Source organism: Anguilla rostrata, chromosome 6 (genome assembly GCF_018555375.3).
Source record: "Anguilla rostrata isolate EN2019 chromosome 6, ASM1855537v3, whole genome shotgun sequence".
Lineage (NCBI taxonomy): Eukaryota > Metazoa > Chordata > Actinopteri > Anguilliformes > Anguillidae > Anguilla > Anguilla rostrata.
In genome coordinates, this window is record NC_057938.1 from 43,300,634 (window position 1) to 43,327,117 (window position 26,484).

General features: G+C 46.9%; 1 protein-coding gene across 2 annotated transcripts; it reads right to left on the reverse strand.

Moving 5' to 3' along the window:
- Window positions 1–26,484, reverse strand: xrn2 (5'-3' exoribonuclease 2). 2 transcript variants are annotated; one of them, XM_064339863.1, is made up of 31 exons: window positions 26,254–26,484; window positions 25,263–25,390; window positions 25,071–25,182; window positions 24,020–24,131; window positions 23,461–23,519; window positions 23,155–23,244; window positions 22,925–22,997; window positions 22,367–22,417; window positions 22,119–22,276; window positions 21,933–22,007; window positions 21,535–21,668; window positions 21,260–21,317; window positions 20,976–21,083; window positions 20,437–20,481; window positions 19,360–19,500; window positions 19,063–19,107; window positions 17,696–17,790; window positions 16,458–16,593; window positions 15,667–15,774; window positions 15,468–15,557; window positions 14,726–14,798; window positions 13,403–13,486; window positions 12,873–12,970; window positions 12,677–12,756; window positions 12,481–12,537; window positions 12,285–12,353; window positions 11,682–11,810; window positions 11,127–11,296; window positions 5,052–5,112; window positions 2,443–2,578; window positions 1–252 (listed from the first exon to the last, which is right to left on the reverse strand). In XM_064339863.1, exons 1-31 carry the CDS (start codon window positions 26,326–26,328, stop codon window positions 190–192), a joined length of 2,913 nt encoding a protein of 970 aa, XP_064195933.1. In that variant the 5' UTR covers window positions 26,329–26,484; the 3' UTR covers window positions 1–189. The 2 variants fall into 2 exon arrangements, with proteins under 2 accessions (XP_064195933.1, XP_064195934.1); XM_064339864.1 differs by lacking the exon at window positions 19,063–19,107.

A 26,484-nucleotide genomic window follows, 5' to 3' on the forward strand; every position in this document is an offset into this window, starting at 1 on the left:
TTCAGGAGTCCCTTGTATTTGAGGTGCTTCGCACATACAGCTTAAAAATCATGTTATAAGAACAGACTTGGGTAAAAGAGGAAAAATACAATTGATAGCGGACCGTACAAAAATGGAAATAAGAAAAAAAAAACCACAAAAAACAAAAATCAGATTCTCCCTCATCCTGACATTAGGCCAGGGCCCAGACTAATTCCAATTGTATCTTCTTGCTGGAGGTGGCAAAGGGTAACTCCTTCCAGAGTTGTATCCCTAAAACACAAAACAGGTATAAATGAATTGTTTTCTTCAAGGGAAACATCACACACACTACCTGTGAAATCAAAAACATTACATCATTAAAAAAAATTCTTTTAATTAGATGTCACCAAAACTCACAGCCAAATTTAGTTATTCGCTAGCTTGACAAATGTTTTTTGGTTTAAACCTATTTTTATGAGGTAAGTCAGATTTGTTTCCCGACTCAAATAAGGAAAATGCTCTTTGTGGAATGATGGCGTATAGAATTATCTCCAGTCTCGGCTATGGACACTTGACAGAATACCCTAGTAAAATTCCACGTTCATTTTACCCTAAACATCTTTTAAGAGTACAACCTACAAATTTGATCTTCAAATTGGGTATGAAATGCTAGATAGTGGTGCACAACTGTACTTTAACAAAGATGAATAAATAGGTTCATGCTAAACCAACTCCATGGATAAAGGATCTTTCCAAACTAAATGAGAAAAATGTTAATATAAGGTGAAATATTAGTGTCAACATAGCGGTTACCATTGTTATATATGCTAACATGTTATATTAGCAAAGCTAGTGAGAACAGATCACAGTACAACACAGGATAACTAGGGATTCAGGAAGCCTATTCAGATTATTCAATATCCAAACAGCTTGAAGAAAAAAAAAAGTAGCCAGCAACATAACTGGATTAAGTCAACTGCATTTCTAAGAAGCTTGCTGGCAGCTGATATATTGAATAACATGGGCTATTAATCCTGCTAACCATCGTCTGTATCTAGCCAAGCAATAGGAAGTTTTCCTTACAAGTTTCTCACTGTAAATTCAAGAGTTAACCAAGTACAGCAAGCAGTGAAAATGAACTAACCAGCTAACACAATACTAGGTGAGGATCATGATTACATTAAAATGTTCATTTCCCAAAGTAATTTGAAGGAATTTCCTTTCAGTTACTGTAAATTTAAGAGTGAAACAAATGGTCAATACAGCAAGTGGTCAGCAGCAAACGCTCCTACACATGAACACGTGTGCACACTTAATTTAAGTCTGGATCATAAACACGAACCACTACAACTGAAAAGCTAATTCCAGCAATTAAATAAAACAGTAAGTGCCTTCAACTGTTGCAAATGGCCGTAGTTGTATCTGTTTCTCAGCACATGGCTTTGAATGGCAAAATTAAGCCTAATAACTTCATACTGTGAAACCTAGCTCGGCTCTGCTTTTGGTGAGGAATAAATATTGAGTTAATGACCATGTATTTGTAACCTGCCTTTCGTGGTGTAAATATACTTCCAGTGCACTGAGGTCACGTGTACACAGATCGTCTCAAAGTCTAGTTTCACACATTTCCCTTCATTTTTTTTTCGTCATCCATTGTCGGCCTTCTATCAGCTGTGATTTCAACTTACAACTTTACTCCACTTAAGTATGTTTTTGTGGTGTTACTTTATTTTGGCAAAATGGCCTGACGCGTCCCCCTGGTGAACTTTAACAGCCTACACCAAAGTGTGTGCTTTCTCCGGGTAAAAAAAAAAAAAAAAAAAAAAAACTATTTTGTTTTTCACAAATACTTATACAGAATTGCAACGCTGAAATTGCAGTTCAGATTAACAAATATAGAATGTCAACTTATGTAACCTTCAAACGTTTGTAAAACCATTTGAATACTGGGGGACAAAGGGCAGATCGAACGCCGGCAAATTGCAACTCGGCCCATTTTGTTAAGCGGCATAGTGATCGAGTAGAATAAAAAGGTGTATAAAGCTAGCGAGCGAGGCAAGTCGGCCATTTTTCTGTCAGGGAACACTACTGTGCCCTCTGTTTTTCCACCACAAACCACACCCCCTAAACAGAGTTCAAACACGTAGCATGTGAAGTACGAAGTGCACATCGCATACTCCTTATACAGGATCACAAACATAATAAAAGCTTAAATACTGCGGAAGCTAAACTATCAATGGCTAGATCGCACTACTTGACAATCAGATCAAAATAAAAAAAAGAATTAAAAAAATGGAAAATTCAAAACAAAGTAAATTTTGGTTTAAGAAAAAAATTCTTATTTTCAGATTAGACTTAATTTTTCAGATTACAAATGACAGACCTGAGATTATTTTCTTAAATGTTTTGTGAAGAGAGCGGGACCCACGGCTGCCCCGCGCCACGTGTTCCGCTCTGTTCAGCGCCGGGGGCGCCCCTCACCTGCTGCTGCCCGCGGCTGCTGTCCTGCTGCTGCTGGTAGCCGCCCGGTCCGCCGTGCCCCCGCTGCTGGTTCTGCAGGTAGGCGCCCGCTTGGCCCTGCATCGCCCTGTCCCAGCCCTGGTGCCCGTACTGCTGCCTGCGTGGACAAGGACACCATGACGCAAGGCCGTTTCGAACACGGGGCCAGCGATGCAGAGGGCTGCCGGGGCATTTCAAGGCTTCTCCTTACCAAATGCACAATGTTCAACCGAATTCAACTATTATTATTTTTTTTAAATATATAAACCCGACAAATGTCACTTTAAAAGAACGGAGTGGAGTGCCTTCTGTGATAAGCACATTCCAGACTGGTGAATGCTTCGGGTGGAAGCCAGGGGAAATTCATTCAAACGGGAGAATTTTTTGGAGCCTTTTCTTTCCTGTCAACCGCGGGTCACAAATGAATTCGCAGCGCCGATTATTTTGAATCTAGGGTTAGGGGCCTTCTTTCCCAATTTTCCCATCCATTATCCTACTTGATATGTCAAAAGGTCTGATCGGGGGAGAAACCTTTTCAAGTTCTATTGATGCGGCGTTCAATTGACCACGGTGACCTAGCAACATAAGCGCTAATTGGGTACAGACACGTTGGGAATACACATTTACATGGAGACACAAACATATTCATGTATATAAAAAAAAAACAACACGTTCGTGCCAGCAAACATGAAAGGAATTAATTCATAGCTTGCATAATCTTGTATTCGCCATTTGTACACTTGTGTGTATCCGCATGCTCATAACCTCTACAAAATAATGGGAAGAGAAATGGGTCGATAAATGGTAAGTTAACCTAAAGATATACTTTCAAAGTACAAGTGGTAGTCAAATGCTTGTTTACATTCACAAAACCTACTTAAGACAACTTATAGTAGTCCAATAAAAGTAAACCTTTTCGAAGGTTAATACGTAGGCACAGAAGCATGCTAGTTACCCAACTATTATATCAACAGGACACAGTACAGCAAAAGTATCTAATCATGTTGTCATATCAATTTATGGCACATCAGATATTTATGACGATTCCAAAGATTTAATCCCTCAAACCAATAATTTGTGTACGGCCTCCGATTGGTTTCCAGTGAACAGCAGGCAGGACTGTGACAATGAAAACAGATTTTTCCTGGCTAACGCTTGTTGTCGAACCCATGCAGCGAAATGTCCGTCTCTTAAAGGCAACCACGGCAGAAGAAAAGGTGCCCCTCGTTCCCAGCCGGGCCCCGCCCAGGCCCCTGGCCCCGCCCCTTCCCGGCCGATTCTAGCCAAGGCCCTCCCCTAATCCCCCCTCTGCGCAAAATGATTAAAAGCTGGGGGCCGCCTTTCAGCACTCGGCGAAAAAAAAAGGATGCTTTGGATTGACAAGTGCCGCGAAAGATTTTAATTGGCATAATGTCCTATCGTTCTGGCACTGCGAGTTGACAAAAACAGACCCCCGGACCCCTCCCGAAGATTTCAAATGCATCCATATTTTTTTAATCTTGTGGTATTAGGTACTGAGGTAGTGCTCGATTTATAGAATTCACTGAAACCACCTGCACACAGCATTAAAATTCTATACTACTGAAGAAACTAATGTCGAGGTACTTGTCAAATGTTCCAGAAGTGTAAAAAAAAGGCCACAAATTTTAATTCTTCGGCAGGATATTGCATTCTAAGGAGCATATTATAGGATTTAAAAAGCAATTCTGACTTTCAATAATGTGATGACAACAAGTAGCCTAAATGAAACTTGCCTTTATCTTAGAGACACTGACGGACACACACAAGCAACATTCCGCTTTTTTGGAAAAGGCTTAATTCTAAGGTCAAATTCAGGCGCTTGCTGTTGGCTGCGAATTATGTTTGTGCAATATGTGGCATTACAAAAAAACCCAAAAACCAGGGGCAACCTTATAGCCTGTTCTATTCCTCCTCTACAGAGGGAAAAGGGGGCCGGGCGGGGGTGGGGGGGTAGAGCTCCCATCCCTTATTACGAAACCATGTCACAGTCTTCCCACTGCGGGGCCGGCGCGGGGCCCCGGGTTCCGTAATCCCCCCTCCAGGTTCCTTCGTGCGCTCGATTCAGTCCGGCCGTAAGTAGTTAAAGAAACTGTTTTCAGTCGCCACTAATAACTACTGACCTCAGGTGACACGGGCCCACAATGGGCCTGTCAGGCCCGAGAAGCCGAACCAAAGAAGCTGATTAGTACTTCAAGAGGTCTGAAGCAAGAAATCAATGGCTGGTCTGTGTCGAACGCTGCGGCGGCGGCATGGAAAAGATAATGGCGGAGCTCCATTAGCTATGCCTCATTAAGTTCTGCGAACCTCCTAAAGAGAAATTTGTTTAGCATGCCCAAAACCTAATGCAGATTTTAAAGCCCCCCTGGGGTGGAACTGGACGGCGACTCAATGGCGTAGAAAAACAAGGCCAAAAAAAAGTCCATACGTGCACAAGGGACTTCCAACACAAGCTTCTGGTCCTGTTACAATCTAGCCTTCTGCCAATGGCTGGTACGGAACTTAACACAATGCACCATTCTCCCATACGCGGTTACCGGTTGGAAAGTTTTGAGCAGCTGTGGTCTCCTTACCCTGGGTACGCCTGTGGGTTGAAGAGGGGAGGTGCAGCCTGATGGACAGGTTGCCTGGGATCTGTTACAGAATTGGAGAAAAGAAAAATAAGGCATTCAGTATAATATTTTCAAAAGATGAACAAGCTAGGAGTAAATTCCACTTAAGACTGCATGCCTTCCCACGCAGTGCACTACTGACCTATTTGTTCCATGCTGTTCAAATGGGGCCTATATAAAGTGAAAATAGATACATTACAGTGACAATTAGCTGAAAATGAGAAAAAACACTTTTCTTACAGCATACCCAGACGTAGCAGCGAGGCTAGACGTGTAGTATAGCCTAGTGCATTTCCATGGCCTGCTATGTGTTTGGCTCAACTTGTTCAAGAAAGCTAGCTTGACCACATTGGTGCAGACAAAATTGGTTGACTACCATTTTTTTCTATCATCTGCCAAGACTTGTCACAGTGCTACCGTTTTGACACTGGTACCAAACTTCCCTTTAAAACCTATCATATGTTGCAACCCGTTTTCATTAATTGAAGAAAAATCAGTTTTAATCACCAAGTACATTTAATGAAAAAACATACACCCGTTAGCTTTCAGCAAACCCGGCAATAAAGGCTAACAAAAGCTAAGCTCGAAGATAGTTTGCAGATAGATTTGCACATTGCCAACCTTTGCCATGAATACTTCCAAATACGAGTGAAGAGAACGAAGAGCACATGTATCCACAACTTTAAATAATGTTGATAATGTGCACAATTTTGTGATGGAAATTAAAAAAAAAAACATTTAATTACTCGCCCAATAGCTTAAGTGAGGAGAACTGGGGACATCTGACAATATCGAGTATTATGTAAATTTAATATAATGTGCTTAATATTCATTTAATGACATCAGAAATGAAACTCGGCAAATGCACTTTTATTTTTAGCTTCAGTTTTATTTTTAAGGTTTTTATTTTTTTTATTAAATTGTAATTACAAAATACCGGTACTGACGGTGTAGCGCTAACTACGCGGGTGTAGGCTCGTGCGCCGTATGCCACCCATTAAACCGAACACGGAGACAAGCCTACGTCAGCCAACTGGTATACAACAGCAGTGATCCAGAGAGAGGCTAACACCTCGTGCTGGTTCACTCGCAACTACAAAACGCAAACTGACCACATTCCACATGGACCGTGAATAACCAAAATCAAGTACCCTTCAACAGTTTCATTCTGTGATTGATGTGCCTTTCCTGGTCATGTAAGCAAGCTCATCAAGGCTACTCAAATACAGAAATAATGTAAAAATAAAAAAAAAAAAAAAAAATGCCCCAGTGTTTTTACAACTCTAAACCCATCTAGGCTATATACTGCGTGGATATGTCGTTTAATATATATTCATATTTAGTGTGGCTGAGGCATTCAACCACTACTGTCTTATCGACAGGGCACAAATTTTCATACGTTTCATACTACATTTTTAGTCGCCCACGGAAAAAAGAAAAACTAACAGCTCCCAAAATCGTAGAAATGTATTAACTCAGTACAGTTCGCCCCTTATAATGCTCCCAGCTACACACGGAGCCAATTTCAAATCAATGGAGATTCATTTAAAAGGCACAATTGCATCCATTCCGGCACAAGAACGCTTCAGACTGCGACTCAAAGAGTTCTCCGCTCGCTTTTCATCACAGGAAATTAAATAATTCAGCCGGCCCCCATTATGAAAGGCCGGAGCATTCCCTGTGCACTCCCCTCGCAAGACTTCACAAAGCTGTACTTTTAGTAACACAGCAGCAAACCACCTCTTCCCAATCTGGTTGCCAGGGTGACGGGCCAGCTGCACGTCTTGGACTTGTTTGTTTATTGGGGGTGGGGGGGTGGGGTTTGTGAGTGGTTTAAAAAATGAAGCGTGGAAACTTTGGGGAAGGGGGTGGGATAGTGGGGTGAAGAACATCAGTTCAGGGAGAGCAGCAACTTGCATTTCTAAACCAGAATTCAAATTGGCGGGGTGGGGGAGTTGGGGGGTGGGGGGAATGTTTCGCGTCTGCCTAATCACACGCAGGGTTATTGAGCCAAGTGCTCAGTTTCTATGAAGACCGCTACAGCTCAAAGCATTCTGCAGCGCCATTCAGCAAAAGTGCCAATTTGCGTAGACTTGCTGACACACTGCGGAGGCATTTTCAAAAAATTCTTCAGGCAAAAATCGAAGAACACGTTCTTTAAAAAAAGATTGGCCGATGGCCCGAAAGTCTATGTCCTGAAGTTACATTACATTACAGGCATTTGGCAGATGCTCTTATCCAGAGCGACGTACGACAAAGTGCATAACCATAACCAGGAACAAGTGTGTCGAAAACCCTCGAGAGAAGCTGACGTCAGTCTGCGCGGACGCGAGCCTAAAAGATTCAAACCGGCGGGAACCGCGGCTGGCGTTACGCGTCGAAACCTGGGAGATGCCGCGCAGACACCGCGCTTCCAACAACACCCCCCCCCCCCCCGCGGCCCAAAAGCGCTCGAAAGAAGATCAACTTAATATCGCCGTGGCGACAAAGCACCGCGGACAGGCGGCGGCGGATCTGCCCAATTTGGCTGAAAGGTCGTCAAATTTGCGAAAAAGCTTACGTACACGCGATAATCTCTTCGTCACACAGCACCCCCCCCCCCCGCCCCCCCCAGCCCTCGGGTTCGCGGGACGACAAAAGCCCGCGGGGAGGAGGGGGCCAAAAGGCAGGGCGGACCACCCACTTTCCGTCCAATTACCGTCCCGGTAGCCGGCTGCCTCCTCTCCAGCGCCCGCCACCGCGCATCCAAACCCCAAAGAGCGAATGACAATGAGACGCCCGCTATTCTCCTTAATAAACCCGCGGACGCCAGCTAATGATCTCAAAATCAATAGAAGCTCCGGAGCCATGTGACGCAGTGTACAAACAGGACTACAAAAAAATCCCTTCTTTCACTGGCCGCTAATATAAAAGAGGGTCTCTAATGTCTCGTCCAATAGCGTTCCTCCTGGGTCACGATGTCACGGCTGAAGGGAAATGTATCCAGCTGATAACAAGAGGGGGAATAATTAAAAAACAAAAAAACAAAAAAAACACAACCTGTAATGTGTTAGAATGAGACGCTACACAATAGGATTGCGTGACAGCACTTTGGTCAAAACACGTCTTCAGACGCTCCCGTTCGAAACGTGCAAAGGATGATCGTCCAACGTCCATTCTTGCGGAATGGTTCACGCGATTACCAAGGGAACCGAACCGAAACTTGCAGGTACATTTTTAAAAATAACACGTTTTAAAGCTTTAAAAATGAACAGGGGGGAGGCAGTACGTCGCTTATTCAAATACGGCTACGGACGTGCGGAAAAAGGCTGGGGTTGAGACACGGCGGACAGTGGGTGCTTTACCACCAGCTGTTTTAATTAGGGCGGACAAAACAGCCCGGCCTGTTTGCGGGGCCGGGCCTGGAGGCTTCCCCGCGGGGGGCACCCGAGCGGTGAAAGGGAAAGTTAACTTGGTTTCACCTCCCTCTCCAGCGGCAACGTCCAATCAAACGGAGTCCTCCTGAAGGCTTTTTTTTTTTTTGGAGGGGGGAGGAGGGGTGGGACGCCCCCCCAGGAGCGTCTAGCCGCGCTCCGCGGGGCTCATTACGGACACAGAATGCGCCCCCTCGAAACCACCTGCGCTAATCAGCCCTGGGGGGGTGGAGGGTGGGGGGGCGGGGCCTTTCTCCCCGGGCCACACAAAAGCCTCCGCCCCCCCCCGCCCCCCCTCCACACTCGCCCATGCTGATTAGCACCGAGCGGGGTCACTGCCGGACCCCCCCCCCCCCCCCGCTCTGAAAAGGGGGGTCGTTGTGAGGAAATAAAAGCAGGGTTTTGCGCACATGCGCGTTTCCGAAGCGCGCTTTCCGAGTTTAAGCCGGCCGGCTGCGGCCCGGACAAATTAAAAGAAGCTTTAGGGCCAATCGGACGCAGAGTTTCGGCGCCGTTTTTAATAACCGTCGATCCTCGCCGTGCAGAGACTACCGTCATTCTCACCGGCGCGTGGTGGGACGGCCATGCCTTCACCGGTGGCCACACCGACGGCCCTTTCCTGAGGGGCTTCCGTGCGGCCGTAGAGTTTGTCACCAAAAAGACTCACGGCTCGTAGCCAGAGCGCTACTGGTTTTTAAAAATCACACAAAAGCTTTTCAGGAAATCTTTAGACAGTACCTTGTAATAATGTGACTATTCTCGATTTTCTTACAGACAGAACTAATATTAGCACGTACTTTAATGAGTATGCTGCCATCTTGATTTTTCACAGTAATTCAACTTAATTTCTTTTCCCACATACGTACAATAAATTCTGTCACGCTCTGCAAAGCCATTCACCAGATTTGGCCTTTGAATAGAATTCCCACAAGGTGATTCACTAAGTTACATCGATAAAGTACTACAGGTAAATAAAAATCCAAAACAGCTGCGTATGCTTTTCGAGATAAAGTTAAAAAGCAAATGGCTTTCAACGCACCGACTCTCTTAAATCTGAGGGAGAGGGCCATTACGAGCCACTGCAAACAGTTCTGACGTGCCGACTCAAGAGATCCAGCACTCCATAAAAATCTAAGTCTATAAACTGTACCAACAAGTGGTCAGACGGTCATCAATACAGACCGGGAGATCCTGCCTCTCGCCCGGCTCGATTTTTCACAGAGAATTAGCCTAAATTAAGACCCAGAGTCAAGCAGCGGTACATATTTAGCGGTGAAAATCCTGAATAGCAAGCGACGGATTTAAAGTGCCATCCATTTCAAACATCCCTAACAGGGGCTGGTTTTTCCGGCGTCTGGGCACGACAGAAATGTAAGGCCATGATACGGTCACAAAGGCTAGGGGTTCTCTCTCATACCAAGAACACACAAACGGGCTCACACGGAAACATTCTTCTTCATTACGGTAAATTTTCTCGAAGAGGTGAGGCGTCTTCACCGGAGGAAAAAAAAGAAAACGAGGCCGTCAAAATGTACGGCGCCAAAACGACAATTTTAATCGCGGACGCGAACGGCGGAAAAAACGAACAAGGTCGTTAACCGTACGGTTCGGGGGGGGGGGGGCGCAAGGCCGTGAATTAAACTCTCAGGGAACTTGTCGAGCGACGCCTCGTCCGAATCAGGAGCTCGGGGCCCCGCCGAGAGAGGGGCCCGGCTGTTTACTGATTGCGCTAATCAAAACCGCGGCTAATTAGCCGGTTCGTCCGCGGGAAAAGAAAAAAAATAATTAAAAAAACGGAACGCCGGGGCGAAACGGAGGCTCGCTCGCTCGCCCGCCCGCCGTTGGCCGAGGCCCCCCCCCCCCCCCATTTGCATGGAGTGCCGCCGGAAGCGCACTTGACTCCCGCGAGTTATCAGCCATCCAGACGAGATTATTCATCAGCCCAAATTGGCCGCATCAAAGTCAAATCAGAGAGCCGCTGTTGGGGAAGAGAGAGAGAGAGAGAGAGAGGGAAAAAAAAGCCTAAGCTGGAGATGAATGAGAGGAGGGAGACCGAGGGAGGGATGGCAGAAGAGGGGAGAGAGAGAGAGAGAGAGGGAGGGGGGAGGGGAGGGACAAATGAGGGGAAACGCAGTGTGTGGGGCTTGTATTACCAAATATGCAACGGCCCTTCAGAGGAATAAAAACTGAAGTGAGACGATAAAGCGTAGGGGACACAGGACAATCAACATTCCCGTCTAAAAAAAAGCACCGTGCGCTGAAAGAGAGGAGCGAAACCGAACCCGTTTGCGCATTTTCCTACGACAATACCCATCAGGGGCCTCCTCCGAGCGTCGGCAAACGCGCGTTTGCGGCTAATTTCAAAACCGGCCGCGGCTAAACATCCCCGTCCTTATTTACCTCCGAAGGACAAACCGTGAATTTCGACTGGGCTGAACGCGAGCGGCGCAAACCAGCTGGAGAACGGCTTGACCGCGTCCACCGCGCTTTCCACCGCGTGGCCGCTACGACTAGCGCGCTCTTCCGCGTTCGCCGATTGGCTCGATTCGTCGAGCTGCCGGATCCCCCTGCCGCTCTCTGGGCCAGGGGTTCGCCCGCGGGCGCGGGGGGGGCTCGGACTCACTTTGGTAGGGCTGCATGTGGGCGCCCTGCTGCTGGTGGTAGCCGCCCTGCTGGTAGCTGCCCTGGTGGAAGCTGCCGCGGTTGTAGTTGCCCTGGCCCTGGCGGTAGTTGCTGGGAGGCGGGGTGTTGCTGTACTGCCCGCCCGCCGGTCGATCCCTGTTCATGGCGTGGCTGGAAGAGCAGAACTCAGTCAACACAGTAAACGCTATACCCCAGATTTGTGTCATACTTTTCCTATTTCTCTGACCTCTCCTCCCCTCCAAAAGTTAGGAATGAATCTAAAAATTATTTGAGCGCCAGGGGGGTGGGGGGAGAGAAAATAACAATAAAAGAGAAGGTGCATCCACCCTGCACACACACCCCACCTGGAAAAGCTTTCCCTGTTATATCCCCTTAGCTCCACCCCTGCCCCACGCATAATTATGCCCAGTCCAATACTGCAGCACCTGTAGCCAGCCGCCACTGGCCGAGCTGCAGTTACCGTGACTCAGGATCAGATTGCTAGCCAATGAGAATGCAGAAAAGAGACTGCTTTCAGTAAGCTAACGACGAGTACCCGAGAGCACGGAAGCCTGACTGGTCCAGGTGGGCCTGCTGCCTGTTGGGGTTGAACCCCAGCTGGGGCCTCCAAGGGCCCTGGCTGGACCTCTCCCAGTCCCCTGGCTTCAGCACCTTCGTGGGGGCTCTGAAAGGAAGGAAAGTCAGCATAAAAATTTGGTCATTTATAATTCAGTTAACAGACTACGAGGAGATGCGTTACATATTGCTTCACATTTATTTAATAATCCAGGGTCAGCCATTTAACACGCAAGATTTTCTTTTCCACAAGTGATCAGGCTGGCTATTAGACTGCGCAATTTCCCACAATGCACAAGGACTACAACAAAGTGGTGTACAGCAACACCTGTGAATGGTCCTTCGCAAAAACTCTACAACTCCTTCATAAGTGCTACATGAATTCACAAATGCTGCACACGGACATTCACAGTATCGACATAAGCACTTATGAATGTTCACATGGTGCTTATGAAGCTGCTATGTAATGCTTATGAAAGAATTAGCAGTAAATGATCATTTTTATACAGCCAGGTCTAGATTGTAGCAGGCATTTACTAAAACCAATGTATTACTTAAAATGGAGGAATCATAAATCGCTTACTTTGCTCCTGGCAGAACTACAGCTTTGAACACAAAGCCCTCTTCAAACTGCGGATCCTTGAATTTTATTCTGCGAAGAGAACGACAGTTATTGCCTTGGACAGAAACCTGTACGCCAGCAACCTCTTTGGAAAAAGAAGTACATCATTCCTCTAGCTGTTCAATGCCTTCATTAAAACAACAACAAATGTTCTCACCCAATGGCCATGTTCTGAGCCAGGTCCCTCAACAGGGGGATGGGGGATTCGACAGGCCTGAAAGCAAACAGAGCATTTCACACGTTTCCCATCGAACGTTCCACAGCAGAACCGTGTACGCAATAAGAGGAAGCAATGGCAATCAAGTAAACACGGATTGAGAAAAAGAGAGGAAGAAAAAAGCACTGCTCCTTACTTATCTGGTAGAATAGGCTCTTCATCAAGATTTAATGTACCTTGGATTCCATGACACAGTTCAGGAGGCATCTCAGTGCCCTGGACAGTGAGAAAGGACAGAGGGGTCAGGGGGTCAGGGGGTCAGGGGGTCACGCCGGTCGCTCTGAAGAGACGAAAAGAGAGCGGGAGACCGCCGAAATCGCCGCAGGCCTCACCTCGCTGGAACCTGCGCCGTACAGCTCCTGCACGAAGTCGCAGAGCGGGTGCGACTTGCCAACGAACAGCACATCGCTCCCGAGGCTGTTCCTTTTGACTGGAGACAAAGAAAAAAAACCAAGTGCAACGGCATCAGCCTCCGCACGACGGGGGGGGGGGGTTATAAATCAAACGGAACAGTTAATTACGCTACGCCCTTTCAGTTCGGTTTCATACGACTCAAGCTCAAAGGAGCACCGTGACATCAAGGTCAACAATTTCCTTTTGTGCTTTCCGACAGTTAAAGAGAAATAAGAAACGCTCAATTGAGGGGGACTTGGAATCGCTGCACATCAGGAAAATTAACTTTCTGAATAAAACAGAAACTGCGGAGCGCAAATTCAGCCCGAAGCAGAGCTGCAGCCTCGAATCTCTGCAGCGAGAAAAAACCTCCCTTTCGCTCCGCTGGGGTCGCGTATGGACGCGCGTGGGTGGCGGTGGGGGCGGGGGCTTCTGAAGGAGGCACGGGGAGCTGCGGAGGCGTACTCACCTTCCTCCGGGGAGAGGTCGGGGTAGACTTCCTCCAGCGCGGCCCTCAGCCTGCGCTCGTCCACAAAGGGCAGCAGGGCCACGCCTGCGCGGACAAAAAACAACACAGGCCAGAGCTCAGACTCTCCACCAGGCGCACAGGCGCACACACACACACACACACACACACACACACACACACACACAGACACCCCCACACACACACACAGGCCAGAGCTCAGACTCTCCACCACCCCCACACACACACACAGGCCAGAGCTCAGACTCTCCACCACCCCCACACACACACACAGGCCAGAGCTCAGACTCTCCACCACCCACACACACACACAGGCCAGAGCTCAGACTCTCCACCACCTACACACAAACACAGGCACACACACAGGCCAGAGCTCAGACTCTCCTCCACCCACACACACACACACACACACACACAGGCCAGAGCTCAGACTCTCCACCGCCCACACACAAACACAGGCACACACACAGGCCAGAGCTCAGACTCTCCACCGCACACAGACACACACAGGCCAGAGCTCAGACTCTCCACCACACAGACACACACACACAGGCCAGAGCTCAGACTCTCCACCACACACACACAAACACAGGCCAGAGCTCAGACTCTCCACCGCCCCACACAGCGCACACACCACACACCACACACCACACACACACACACACACACACACACACACACACACACACACACACACACACACACACACACACACACACACACACACACACACACACACACACACACACACACAGGCCAGAGCTCAGACTCTCCACCACCCACACACACACACACAGGCCAGAGCTCAGACTCTCCACCACACAGACACACACACACACACACACACACACACACACACAGGCCAGAGCTCAGACTCTCCACCACACAGACACACACACACACACACAGGCCAGAGCTCAGACTCTCCACCACCCACACACAAACACAGGCACACACACAGGCACACACACACAGACACAGACACACACAGGGCAGAGCTCAGACTCTCCACCACCCACACACACACACACACAGGCACACACACAGGCACACACACGGCTTAAACTGCACTGGGAACGCGTACACAAAGCGCCAGGCACGTAAATTAGAATGCCGTCACTGCAATGCGCTCTCCTCCAACAGGGGCTGTAGAAAACGACGCCGCAAAACATCTTTTTAAACGAGCGGGGACACAGCGTGTAAATTAACGATTGCCGTTTCCAAGATCCGCAGTTTCGCCAGAGCAGTCAAACGAGGAAACGGAAACCCTCGCGGTAACTGGAAACAAGCCGACGCTTCACGTGCCTTGCCAAGCGTACTTTTTCCCGTTCAGATCGAGCGCGAAGTCGTCGGGGTAGAAGTCGATGATGGAGGAGTCCTGAGAGCAAGACGAGAGATCAGGAAAAAGACAATGTCAGGTAAAATAAAAATACACAGAGGAGGACAGTGGCAAATATGAAACCAGCAGTAACCACAGGCATCTGCACAGAGAAAATGATCCCACAGTGAACACTGATGGGTAAGTAAACTGCTGACAGTGAGCTGGACACACACTGACAGGTAAGTAAACTGTGCTGAGTGTGTGCTGAACACACACTGATGGGTAAGTAAACTCATGACAGTGAGCTGCACACACACTGATGGGTAAGTAAACTATGCTGAGAGTTAGCTGCACACACTGATGGGTAAGTAATATGTGCTGAGAGTTAGCTGGACACACTGATGGGTAAGTAAACTGTGTTGAGAATGTGCTGGACACACACTGATGGGTAAGTAAATTATGCTGAGAGTTAGCTGCACACACTGATGGGTAAGTAAACTGTGTTGAGAATGTGCTGGACACACACTGATGGGCAAGTAAACTGTGCGGACAGTGGATTGGACACACACTGACAGCTAAGTAAACTGTGCGGACAGTGGATTGGACACACACTGACAGGTAAGTAAACTGTGCTGAGAGTTAGCTGGACACACTGATGGGTAAGTAAACTGTGCGGACAGTGGATTGGACACACACTGACAGGTAAGTAAACTGTGCTGGACGTACCGGGTCGCTCATGAGCACCCGCCACGTTTCAGGCAGGAAGTTGCCGCTGGCCGCAGGAAACACGCCCATCAGCTGCTCCAGGGGTTTGAACTGCGGGGGGAAAAAAAAAACGGGATTGAGCGTCGTCCGGAAACGCCAGGAGGAGGAAGTTCAAACCGCCGGCAGAGCCGAGGGAAAGTGAAGCAGGAAACCGACTCACCGGCTTGGTGTCCGTCTCGAACTCGGTGAACAGGTCCTTGATGTCTTTGAAGTCCGAGGCGAAAGGGGCGTAATGGAACGGGAAGTACCACTTCCAGGAAGCACAGCCCTGCGAGCAGAAATCAAAACGACAGTTTGAATTTGTAAAACCAAACCCCCCCGCCACCGCCACCCTCCCATCCCTGTCAGTGTAGTGCTGTTAGAATTTACATAGCTGTAAATAAAATAAAAAAAGCCGCCTCACAATCCCCCCCACCCCCACCCCGCATTTACCAACACAGAAATATGGCCTCAAATATGGGTTTGATCAGGTTTTTCTTGCAGCTTCACCAAATAAACAGCTTAGTCTTACACCTCTTACCTGAGCTGTTATAATGATCAGACATTTGGTGATATTCAGTGTTGTGACCAACTATTTTTTTTAAATTATTTTCGGAGACCCAAAATACTAAATCCCTAGAACGACCTGTCAACGTGTATCTAAAAAAAAAAAACTAAACAGACACCAATCTCTGGGTCTCTTCTGCAAACAGGCAGGATTTAGAGCGACTACCTATTTTAAATTCCTAGTATTCTCAAGTGCGCACGCAGCCACTTCTGCCCATCAGACAATTCTGTCCACCAGAATTCTAAATGACGCTCGTCAAAGAAAGGCACAGAGAGGACAGGATTTCAAAGGAAAGAAAAACAAAAAAAAAAACGATATCTAAAAGCCACTTGTAAATTAATTTTTTCCGCTGGCTAGTAGCTGACTTGCCGATGAACCGTACGGTGCTGGGGTCCGGGCCGTACCTGATAGTAGTACCTCAGCACCCAGCAGAGGCCCTCCACGTAGGACTTGACCACTTTGCGTCGGAACGCCTCGTCTGTCACGTCCACGTCAAACTTGTTCTTGTAGTAGCGCTGCTTCCAGCCCTCCTCCCACAGCCTGGGGAAGAAAGAGCCGCGTTCGGTTTCGCGACGTTCACCTCGCGATTCACGCCAATGAAAACCGCGGTGAAGGCAAATTGAAAACGTCGCGGAGACGATATTCCCGTTCATCTCCATTGACGATACTGTCAATACGCTTTAAATGTGGAGCCTATGCAGGAATATCCCTCAGGGCTCCAGCCATTATGAATCAGATGGCACATTAGCATGGCGCATAATAGGTGAATAAGACTCAACCTTAGAAAATGGGTTTCAGAAGAATACCCGAACACGAATAGCATCAATAGCAGGCTACATTCACTGCAGGCGAAGAGTTTAATTTGAATGATTAATGGTTCAAGTCTTACAATCCAGCAGCGCACAGCAGGAGAAGCTACAATCTCCATTCTGTCAGATTTCTCATTAAGGTTCAGAACATTTAATTGCATAAGTTGTGCGTTTATTACATCTATAAATACAAATCATGCTATTCGGTTTAATCTAACCGAGGTCTGAACTAAAACGTACATTAAATCTGCTGCTTCTATGATAGGCCATTTTAAGTATGAAGAAATGTTTTAATATATAAAATTTCCCATTTTATTTCATTGCTTAAATTCTGCGTTGATGTACACGTAAATCTGAAGTACATATAGCTCAGACAGAAGCAGTGTTTGGTAGTTCAGTCATTTATCAAAGTAAGTGTAGTAACAGTGACTGTTATTTTCAAACATCCTCAATCCTCTTTATCGATAGTGCACAATTTAAACCCCAGCCGCCGCACTCCAGCAACCGACAAACACGGACAGGCAGCAGACCACCCGAATCCATCGCTGGGTCCCACAGGGAAAGCGAGAAAGCCCGCACGAATGCTAACGGGCTTGCTTGGGCTCGGGCTTAGCATCGCCGGCTAGCGCCACGTCTCGCAGGAATGTATCGGACAGCTCCCGCCTGACTGCTTTTGCCGTCTGGCGGAGGGCTGCGGTCGGGAAGGGGCGGAAGAGATGGTTCCGACTGCAGGACGAGCCGAGGGGCGGGTCGTCTACTCCGCCGTAAAAAATAAAAATAAATAAAACGGTGCAACGGAAGGCACCGCCGAACGGCGACGTTTTCTCTCTCACCTGACGTTATCTTCGGGTTCGGGCTCGCTGTCGCTGTCGTCGGCCTTCCTCTTCATACCCTTCCCGTCCAGAGCACCGCTGGGCCCCGCGGAAGACTGCGGAGAGAGGACGACAGGAGTCAGACGTTTCCCAAAATCTGCCGATTAACTCCTGCTCAGAAGGAAACCTAAATAGCCTGTTCTGCGGAAACGAAGACCATTTTGAAGGACTTGCTTGCGCTCTGACACACTTGAGGGACCCGCTAGCGCAGTTTTGTCAAATGTCTTGCGTCTAACTGGACGTTGTTTGTACGTCTGAATCAGAGACGGGGCAACGAGTTCTCTATCCGTTTCCAACTTCCGGCCTTAATTACTTATTTAACCCGGACACTTTTGCCATATGACATTTTAGCAACGTTACTTGATAAGCACATGAATGACAGCCCAAGACTGTTCTTGTGTTCCTTAATGAAACATTTTACTGTGAACCAGTGTTGGTGTGTACAGCCAGTTAGCTCATATAGCCAGGGCAATTGGTTGGTGTGTACAGCCAGTTAGCTCATATAGCCAGGGTAACTGGTTGGTGTGTACCGCCCACCCCTGGTCTAAATGGATGCAGCATGCACCTACACGCTTCCTAATCTATGCATGCGCCCCGCTCAACTGAAATTAAAACATTTTTTTTTTTTCCCCCCATCACCGTGAGTCTGTGCATCCACTCGGTCTGTTTTATGTAGCGCTCTTTGTACGAGCATCTCACCTGGGTGGCGAAATGAGAGATCCTGACCTCGGTCAGCGCGCGCGGAACAAAGGCCTTCCTTCGCCGCCGGCGGCGGCGCGGTCCCCTCCGCCGCGACCGCCATTCATGTGCTAATGGCGGCGCCGGCTATTGTCCCCGGCGTGTTCATAAATACGCGGCGAATCGGGCGATAATTAAAAAGGTCGGAGCTCGGGGCGGCCGGGACGGAATTAATATCCTTTTTTACGGACGGCCGAGACGGAGCGGCGGCGACGCGCGAGTCGTTGCGAAGCGGGCCGACGTCGCGAACGCGCGGGACAATTAATTTCGAGAAGCGCGACGAGACGCCGCCGCCGCGGCGCGCTTCAAGGACGCGTCGGGGTGATGCGCCGGAAACGAGAGCGGGGAAGGCCCGGAAAACCGTTCCTCCGTTGGCAACGAGCGGATCGCAAAAGCCGCGGAAATTCGCCGGGGGCCGTAAAGAACACCGATGTGCGTTACGGAGCGTATCTGCAGGAGGAACCCGCTCGTTCGAAGCTAATGGGTTTACGATTCGAAGGCTTGACCTTCGGAACAAAAACAAAATCCCCTTTTTTCCATTTAAAAATAGCCGTGACGCAAAAAGCTAGAGAATGCGAAAAACCACGTGCCTGGTTGCCGTTCCTCATCATGGCTTTCAAAGACTGAGCGGCGTCCTGAAAAGAATCCAGAGAAGCATGAGGTCAAATCCCGTGTGCACTCAAATAAGTGATCAATAAAGGCCAGGAAAACGCATGGACAAATGCATTAACCTAAACATACACTATACATGGCACGAGCGGTAGTCTCACACACACACACACACACACACACACACACACACACACTGTGTGAAGTCTCTTATGTGACACAAATCTCAGGATAGCACATGCTTGTATCCCGAGCCAGCGACGGGTTAGTGACCTCACCTTGTTCTGCTGGTCTCTGCCCTGCATCCTCATGTCAAAGGCGGCATGGCGGGCGTTCTGAACGGCCTGGGGCCTGTCTCTCCCGCCCAGGGCATGGGGAGCGAACTGCCCCCCAGGCATGAAAGAAGGCCGCTGCTCTGCCTGGGGAGGGGGGCAACAGAACGTTTATTACTTTTAACTGACTCGATATGTCCCATTAAAACACTTTCCTTTGGTTTCACGAAATAACATAAGGACAACCCCTGACTGTGTGCATTATGCTTACCACCCTCTAAAGAATTGGTTGAACTCATTCGATCATGCACGGAATTCATGTAATAAGGCAAATGGAGAGCTGGGATGGAATGAAATCCAGGCACCTTCATGCTCTCCCAGGACAGGGTTTGTCCAACAGCACTTATAATGTCACTCCATTCCTCTTCATTGTGCTCATTATGAGCACCATATAAAGTCCACTTGTATGCTATAAAATCAACACTGCTGCACGTAAAGGGTTTGGAAATCTGTAAGAGACATATTTAACCCTCCAGACCTGGCAACCATACCTCCCCCAGAAACGATTAGATTTCTAAAAGATCACAGCCTTTGAATTCCATGCGTGTTGCCAGGTGACCTTGCATGGGTTCAATGCATGGGTTCTAAAGAATCAGCACAAAGCCATTTCATTACTCCCACATTACTCCATTTTTATATAAAACTAATTCACTATAATCAAAGAAAAGACCAAAGCATTTTTTGTAAAAAGCACCTTGTGGACATGACCACACTTTTGTCACCTCCGTGAAACACAACGGAAATCTATTTGACGACTTTCGGCTTTCAGGGAGACATAATTAGAAAGACAATGGAGACAGATAATGGTACGTTAATTGGAATGGTGTTACAAGTACATTTAATCTTTGAAAAATTCCCTACAAAATGAAAAATCCCATAGATGGACGCGTTTGTCCCCATAACAATCATTATTACTTCTTATTACTTTTTATTTCTCACAAAATAAAACTGCGTACGAGGACCGAAAATATCCACTTGAGTGCGGCCGCTTCCTGGTTAATGAGTGCGATTAACTCCACTTACTTTCATCCTCTTCTTCTTCTCTTTCATTCTCCGTTTGAAACCCTCCTACAGCCAGGGAACAAAACGCCTGTTTTAAAACACTGCAAAACACAGAGGGGTATGGAGATTTCTCTCACAAGGAAGGGACAGTCCTTAAAATCAAAGCTCACTGCTAATCAGCACCTCACGGACAGACAGAATAGTGAAAACACATGAGTAACGCTCAACCATGACTGTAAAAATTAGACCTATTTTAGTATATGGAAAAAGCGATATATTCCAATATACATGAGAACACAGACAGACATAAGTGATTTAAGCTTCAAATACCTTTGTCAAATAACTGCCATCTCAATAACAAACATGACCGGTTGCCATTTCAAATAGCCCACACAGGAAATGAGGTGTTACATTACATTCTTCACTTGCAAAATAAATTCCCAAAAATATATTGTAAATGTATAACTGCTATAATGGATCTCTCAATCTTTGCTGCAATGAGCTTCTGTCAAATAATCTCACCTCATACACAGTTGTTAACAAAAAAAAAAGAACCTCACGTCGTCCTCTTTGCGCTTCTTGAAGATGTTGTCTTCGGCCACCCCGACGGCCTGCATGATGAGCTCGACACGTTCCAAGTTGACAAACCCGTTCTCTGTAAGGTATCCCTGCGGGGCCAAAATGCACCAGACGGTCGAACACAGTTCCATTCAGCTAAATCAACAAAGCGTTTGATTCATGGCGTGTATTGAGTATTGGGAAGTGGCCAGGCATGGCTGTTGGGTTCTTCACAGGGTTAAAAGTCAGGTACGAGATCTTGGAGCCGAGGGCCGCAGACACCTACCCCAGTCTTGTGCACCACGTCTTTATAGATGTTGACCAGCCGATCAATGGCACCCTCTCTGCACAGACAGTCAAGGTCTGAATTAGCGCCGTGCCGCCTTTTCTAACGCAAGGCGTGCGGTCAACGTCATTTAAGACAGCGTCTACCAGGAACATTTCTAAGCATTTAATGGTGAGACTCCTGAACTCAAGCACAACTGGAACACGTGACCGCACTTGTTGGGGAAAGCCTTCCGAAGGCTGGCGTTTTTGGAGACCCGCCTCGGCTGAGCCTACCTGATCTCCAGTGACGGTAAGTGGGGCAGGAAGTCGTTGCCGACGAAGAAGCACATGAAGACCCAGTCATCGACGCTCCTCTCGAAGTCAAACGGAAAAGGCAAACTGGCCATGGTCAGCTCCCTCTCCAGGTACTGTGTTAAAATGTGAAGTTTGAGCTCAGTTAGAAACACAAAAGGCCAAGGAGGAAGTTCATTATTAAAACCTATCACTGCGTTAGTTGCAAACAGCTTGTGCATGAAGTCCAAGCAAAATACACTACAATCACAGGACACGCTGCCGTGTGCATAACAAGTGAACTGCTAATCATTTGAATCTTAATTCTCGTCAGGCTAGCTACAATGCATGGCATCTGAACACAAGCATGCACACCGTCAGAAGACACCGAGATTACATACCTCCCGTAAAACACACAGGCGAATGAAGATAAACTCCTGTTCCGAGGCAGGGAGGGTATCGGCGAACTGGTCGTGCTGTCGAAACACAGAATCGAACAACACGGTTGGTCCGGTTTAGAGGCTCGCCATGGAGAGACGCTTACTTGTGCAGAGTGCTCTGGGTTTTCCTAAACGGAAGGTAGGTACCTCGCCCTGCTTCTCCCTGGCCACGCCCTGGCAATCCTTGATCTCGTGGCCCACTTGGCCGCACAGGGCGCAGGGCCTGGGCTTGTTGGGCTTGAACTCCTCCCGGATGATGGTGAAATTGGGCTCGTGCGTGGCCAGCCCCAGCATTATCAGATCGGCTGAGAGCAGGAACGGGAACGGCTTCGTCAGTGAAAAGCATTAAAGCAGAAGATTATTAGAAGATGCATTTCCAGTCGATCGGAACTCACCGTCAGCTCCACAAAGACAATGGTGCGTGTTGGGATCGTGGTTCGGTTGGGCTGGGGAAAGAGCGGCACCAGTTAGCCAAGGTCCCACGAACACGTGCAAGACTGTCGCCTTCAGCAAGTTTAGAAAAAGTCTTGTGGTAATTGCTATTGTTTTAGACTACCGTGGCATGAACAAATCCAGATACCAGTAGAAAATGCAGTCAAATTACAACAAAACTAGCTGTATAGGCAAAAATACCTGAACATAATTTAATAATTAGCACGACTGCAGACTGGAGTGGACTGTATATATATCCAGAAAACCTACAAATGGGGAGACATAAATTCCACTGATTCTGACAGACTAGTGGCCGACTACTGTGAAGACTATTCCATCTGAAATGTATCAGAATATTAACCCTTTGAAGAGCAGATTTTTTGGAATGTTTTCTTTTCAAAATTTCTAAGAGTTTGTTCTAGAACTCCATTGCTTTCAGTTACTAATAGTGATTATTAAGAACATTCTAACCGAATATTTGTGGTGTAGTGTTAACACCTTACAAAATCAAATCAAGGTACCTCGTTGCCTCCTGATGTAGTCCATTATTTTATGTTCTCCCTCCCCAGGAACACTGGCGTCCGACAAGATGACCTGGAGGAAACGGCACACCGGTGCTTGAGAAAACATGCTCAAAACCCTATTTGATGAAACGTACAACAGAGCACGCCGCAACACTGCAAAACCATTTAAAACACAAGCAAGTGGATGTGCAAACAAATCCATTGAAGGACTCAGGAGGAACATGTACCGTAACGTTGCGCCACCCTGGATCATTGCTCAGCCTGTCAGCAACGTAGTACCTCAAGCACTTTGCCAGGTTGTCCATGAACTCTGTGCCCTGAAAGTACACGCGCAAATGCATCCATGAAAAGGCAGAGGACGTAATAAGACACCGACTCTGGGAGTATACCGGCGTCCGTTCCATTAGCGCGAGTTCTGATACATCAATATAGAAGAAATCACTTAACCTAGTCATCAGGTTAATCCTAAACTAGGGATATTGCATCTCAAATATCTATAAACAGAAAGAAAGGGGGTTGTAGTGTTCACTTACTGGTGTGATGCAATTGCTGTCAAACCTCTCCTTAATTTCATCAGGTGGCAGATATCCTCCTAGAAATGACAGATTAAACCGGTGAAGTTTGTAAAGCTTAAGCTTATCCAGTTAAAAAAACACTTTAAAAAGGTGCCTAACTGTCAAATACTTTCCATACAAACTACAGCCCAGACCAGTACTATTGGAGAGCCTACGCCAAGCTGAGGAGAGGAATCTCTCACAAACGTTAGCATTGGCCACTTGGCACATCACTGGGAGGAGCCAATGCAGCAGTAACCTGAGGAGACCTGTCCACCCCTGGCCTGATAGGGATTCTGCTGTAACTGAACCCTATCTCAGGTAGCTGGTTTTCTGACATAGTGCTGGCTTGGTCCTGCAAAGTCATGTGCAAGGCATATCCATATGCAGCCAAATCTTTCTGCAGAGCAGAATGTTTCTCTAACAGTTATGATTATGTAAGAGTTTACTAAAGTCTACAGTCTACATGTTAAGTTCAATTCCTCAAAGTTGCTAGCGGTGGGCGGGTAGCAGTTTAGGCGGTGCCGTAAACACGTACCCCTCTGGATGACTTCTTCCCTCATTCGCTGTTTCTCTTCTACAAGCTCCACCCCCTCCTTAGAGGCACGGAATCGCCTCGACCGCTGCTGGTTCATTTTGGCACGAGGGGCCTAAAAGGAAAAGCTCTATGGTCACTGTTACCTGGCAACAGAACTATTTTTGCCTTTGCTCGTGTTTACAAAAACATTTTTTTTAATTATATCCAAACACAAAGGAATCAACACTCATACAGAGGAATGTGGGTTTGACATTTCTAGGTTTTAGGTTTAGCCTTTGGTATAGAACACTTAAAGACAGAGGCAAGAACTGAGAACTGAACAGAGAATAAAAGACCATAGACGGCAGAAAACAGAATACATTTACAACTACTGGAATACATGTAGGCAGAGGTAATTAATCAACTGTTATTGAAAGTGCAATTGCATAAAAAACTTTATGCAATTAATTGAACAGCGCACTGAAAAGTTACCGATCATCTCAATATAGTGTACATTCCTACAATGTTTGGGTAGAATTACCACACCTACAGAAATGGTTTAGTGGGTGAATGAAACCTCAGATATACAAAAGCCCGGACTATTCATAGCCTGCATATGCAATGAACACATTATGTTTTCATGTGTCCCTTAACCATGGATACTAAATACTGGTCCAAGAATCCAAATCTAGCCCTGGTTTTCCTTTCTCCCGGGTAATTAAATTAACAATTTGTGCTACTGGTTGGCCAGACTGTCCTCACAATCAACTCCCAGGTAAAGGGAGGGTGGACAACCAGCAGTTCTCAGCCCTCATGGACAGTGATTTGAGTAACTGGGCCCAAAACTTTCAAAGCTTTGAATCCAGTAAAAGATGGATCTGAGATTATCTGTACATGCACAATAGCCAGTGCAGTGTTTGATTGGATTATGTCTGTAGACTGGGAACAGAGCAGATGGTTTTCCATACACATCTTCTGACCCATCTTAGCCACTCAAACCCCACCAGGGGGTCAAACCCAGATTGGGAAAATGTGGTCTAAATGACACTAGAAGAATAAGCATTATACTCACAACTCCATCTATGGCCATATAGAGAACTCTTCTTGGACGAACAATATTGAACAAGCGGTCAATATATTCAAAAATAGCAACCATCATTTCATCCTCATTTTTTGGGGCAGGCCTGAGAATACAAATTACAGCGTTAGCCCAAGTGAACAGGACCGATCGCAAACAATAAGACCCAGTATTATGGCTACTCACTTGTCCTCGGGGTGTGTGCAGGGGTGGATAATTCCATTCATGTCCAAGTACAAGTTGTCAAACTCGACTTCATTGGGATTTGGTCTGGTGGTATCAATAGGTACACGGACTCCATTGCATTCCTTTGACTAAGAGAAGAACAAGATGGTAAGACAGGTAGACGTGCTAAAATATCGAAATCATGCAGGTGAATCTGTTCCTCAATCGCAGCCCAAGAATTTACCGGGTTCCGAACTTAACGGTCATTTAAAATACCATATCACCGAGTTTCTCAGGAGGGATGGCACCAAAGTTGCCCCTATATACCCACGCGGTAGCTAATATTGCGCAACCTTAGGGAACTAAACTTTCATTGATCAAAATCGAAATCACCGTACTATGATTTGTAATGGCGGGGGCGTTTCAATTGTAAAAACGTTTGCGTAAAGATTTCTGTTTGAGACCTGTTCCATACTGGCCAAAGAGAAGAATATCCATGTTGCCAACTGCTTAAAAAAACGCAACTAAAATGATCTTAGAATAGGCTTTGGGATGGCGGGCTAGCCACCTAGCTTGCTCGTTTCTCTGACCAGTGTGGTAGCGAGGAAGCTAATCACTGCAAGACGATACCAGCAAGTAGCAATCAACGAGCCAACAAATTATCAAACGCAAAGAAGAAAAGTTATAGAGAGCGAATCCCGGGAGTTTCGTTCAAAAGCTGAAAATTCACATAGTCTTCACCGTTAGTTAACGGTGTCGCACTGAGTCGGAAAATGTAAATTTAAGTCATCGCTATTTCAACAGCTATGTTAGCCAAATTACAAGAAATAATATTGCTAGCTAAATAAATATCTATCGGACAAATCAAGATGTTAGTTACTTCTTTTCAAATTACTATGCCAATTTCAAGTACGAAGGTGATAAACTGATGTACAGTTCCTTCAGAAGTGTGCATCTCTGCTTGAGGCCCAAATCCATTCCGACTTGTTTACAAGCAAACACGAGAGCTTACCTTCTCCTCCACACAATGAACAATAATCGAAGAATACTTCCGACTCAGCCAACGAAAAAATGCCGGGACTCCCATTTCCCATAAAAACCAACCAACGAAACAATAAACAAAAACGATATATTAAAAACCTGCTTAGTTAAAAAACAGCAAAGCCGAATACGCTCCTCTGGTTCACACGTCTTGCTTTGCGGCGCTTATCAAAAGCGTGATGCACATCCGGGTTAATCAACT

What these genes read in the sequence shown, in the direction of transcription:
- xrn2 (XM_064339863.1), bottom strand. Translation starts at nt 26,328, where the DNA reads ATGGGAGTCCCGGCATTTTTTCGTTGGCTGAGTCGGAAGTATTCTTCG. An exon ending in TTACCGTCACTGGAGATCAG is followed by an intron (nt 21,318 to 21,534) that starts GTAGGCTCAGCC and finishes CTGTCTGTGCAG; the next exon opens with AGAGGGTGCCATTGATCGGC. An exon ending in TCGAGACGGACACCAAGCCG is followed by an intron (nt 15,558 to 15,666) that starts GTGAGTCGGTTT and finishes TTCCCCCCGCAG; the next exon opens with TTCAAACCCCTGGAGCAGCT.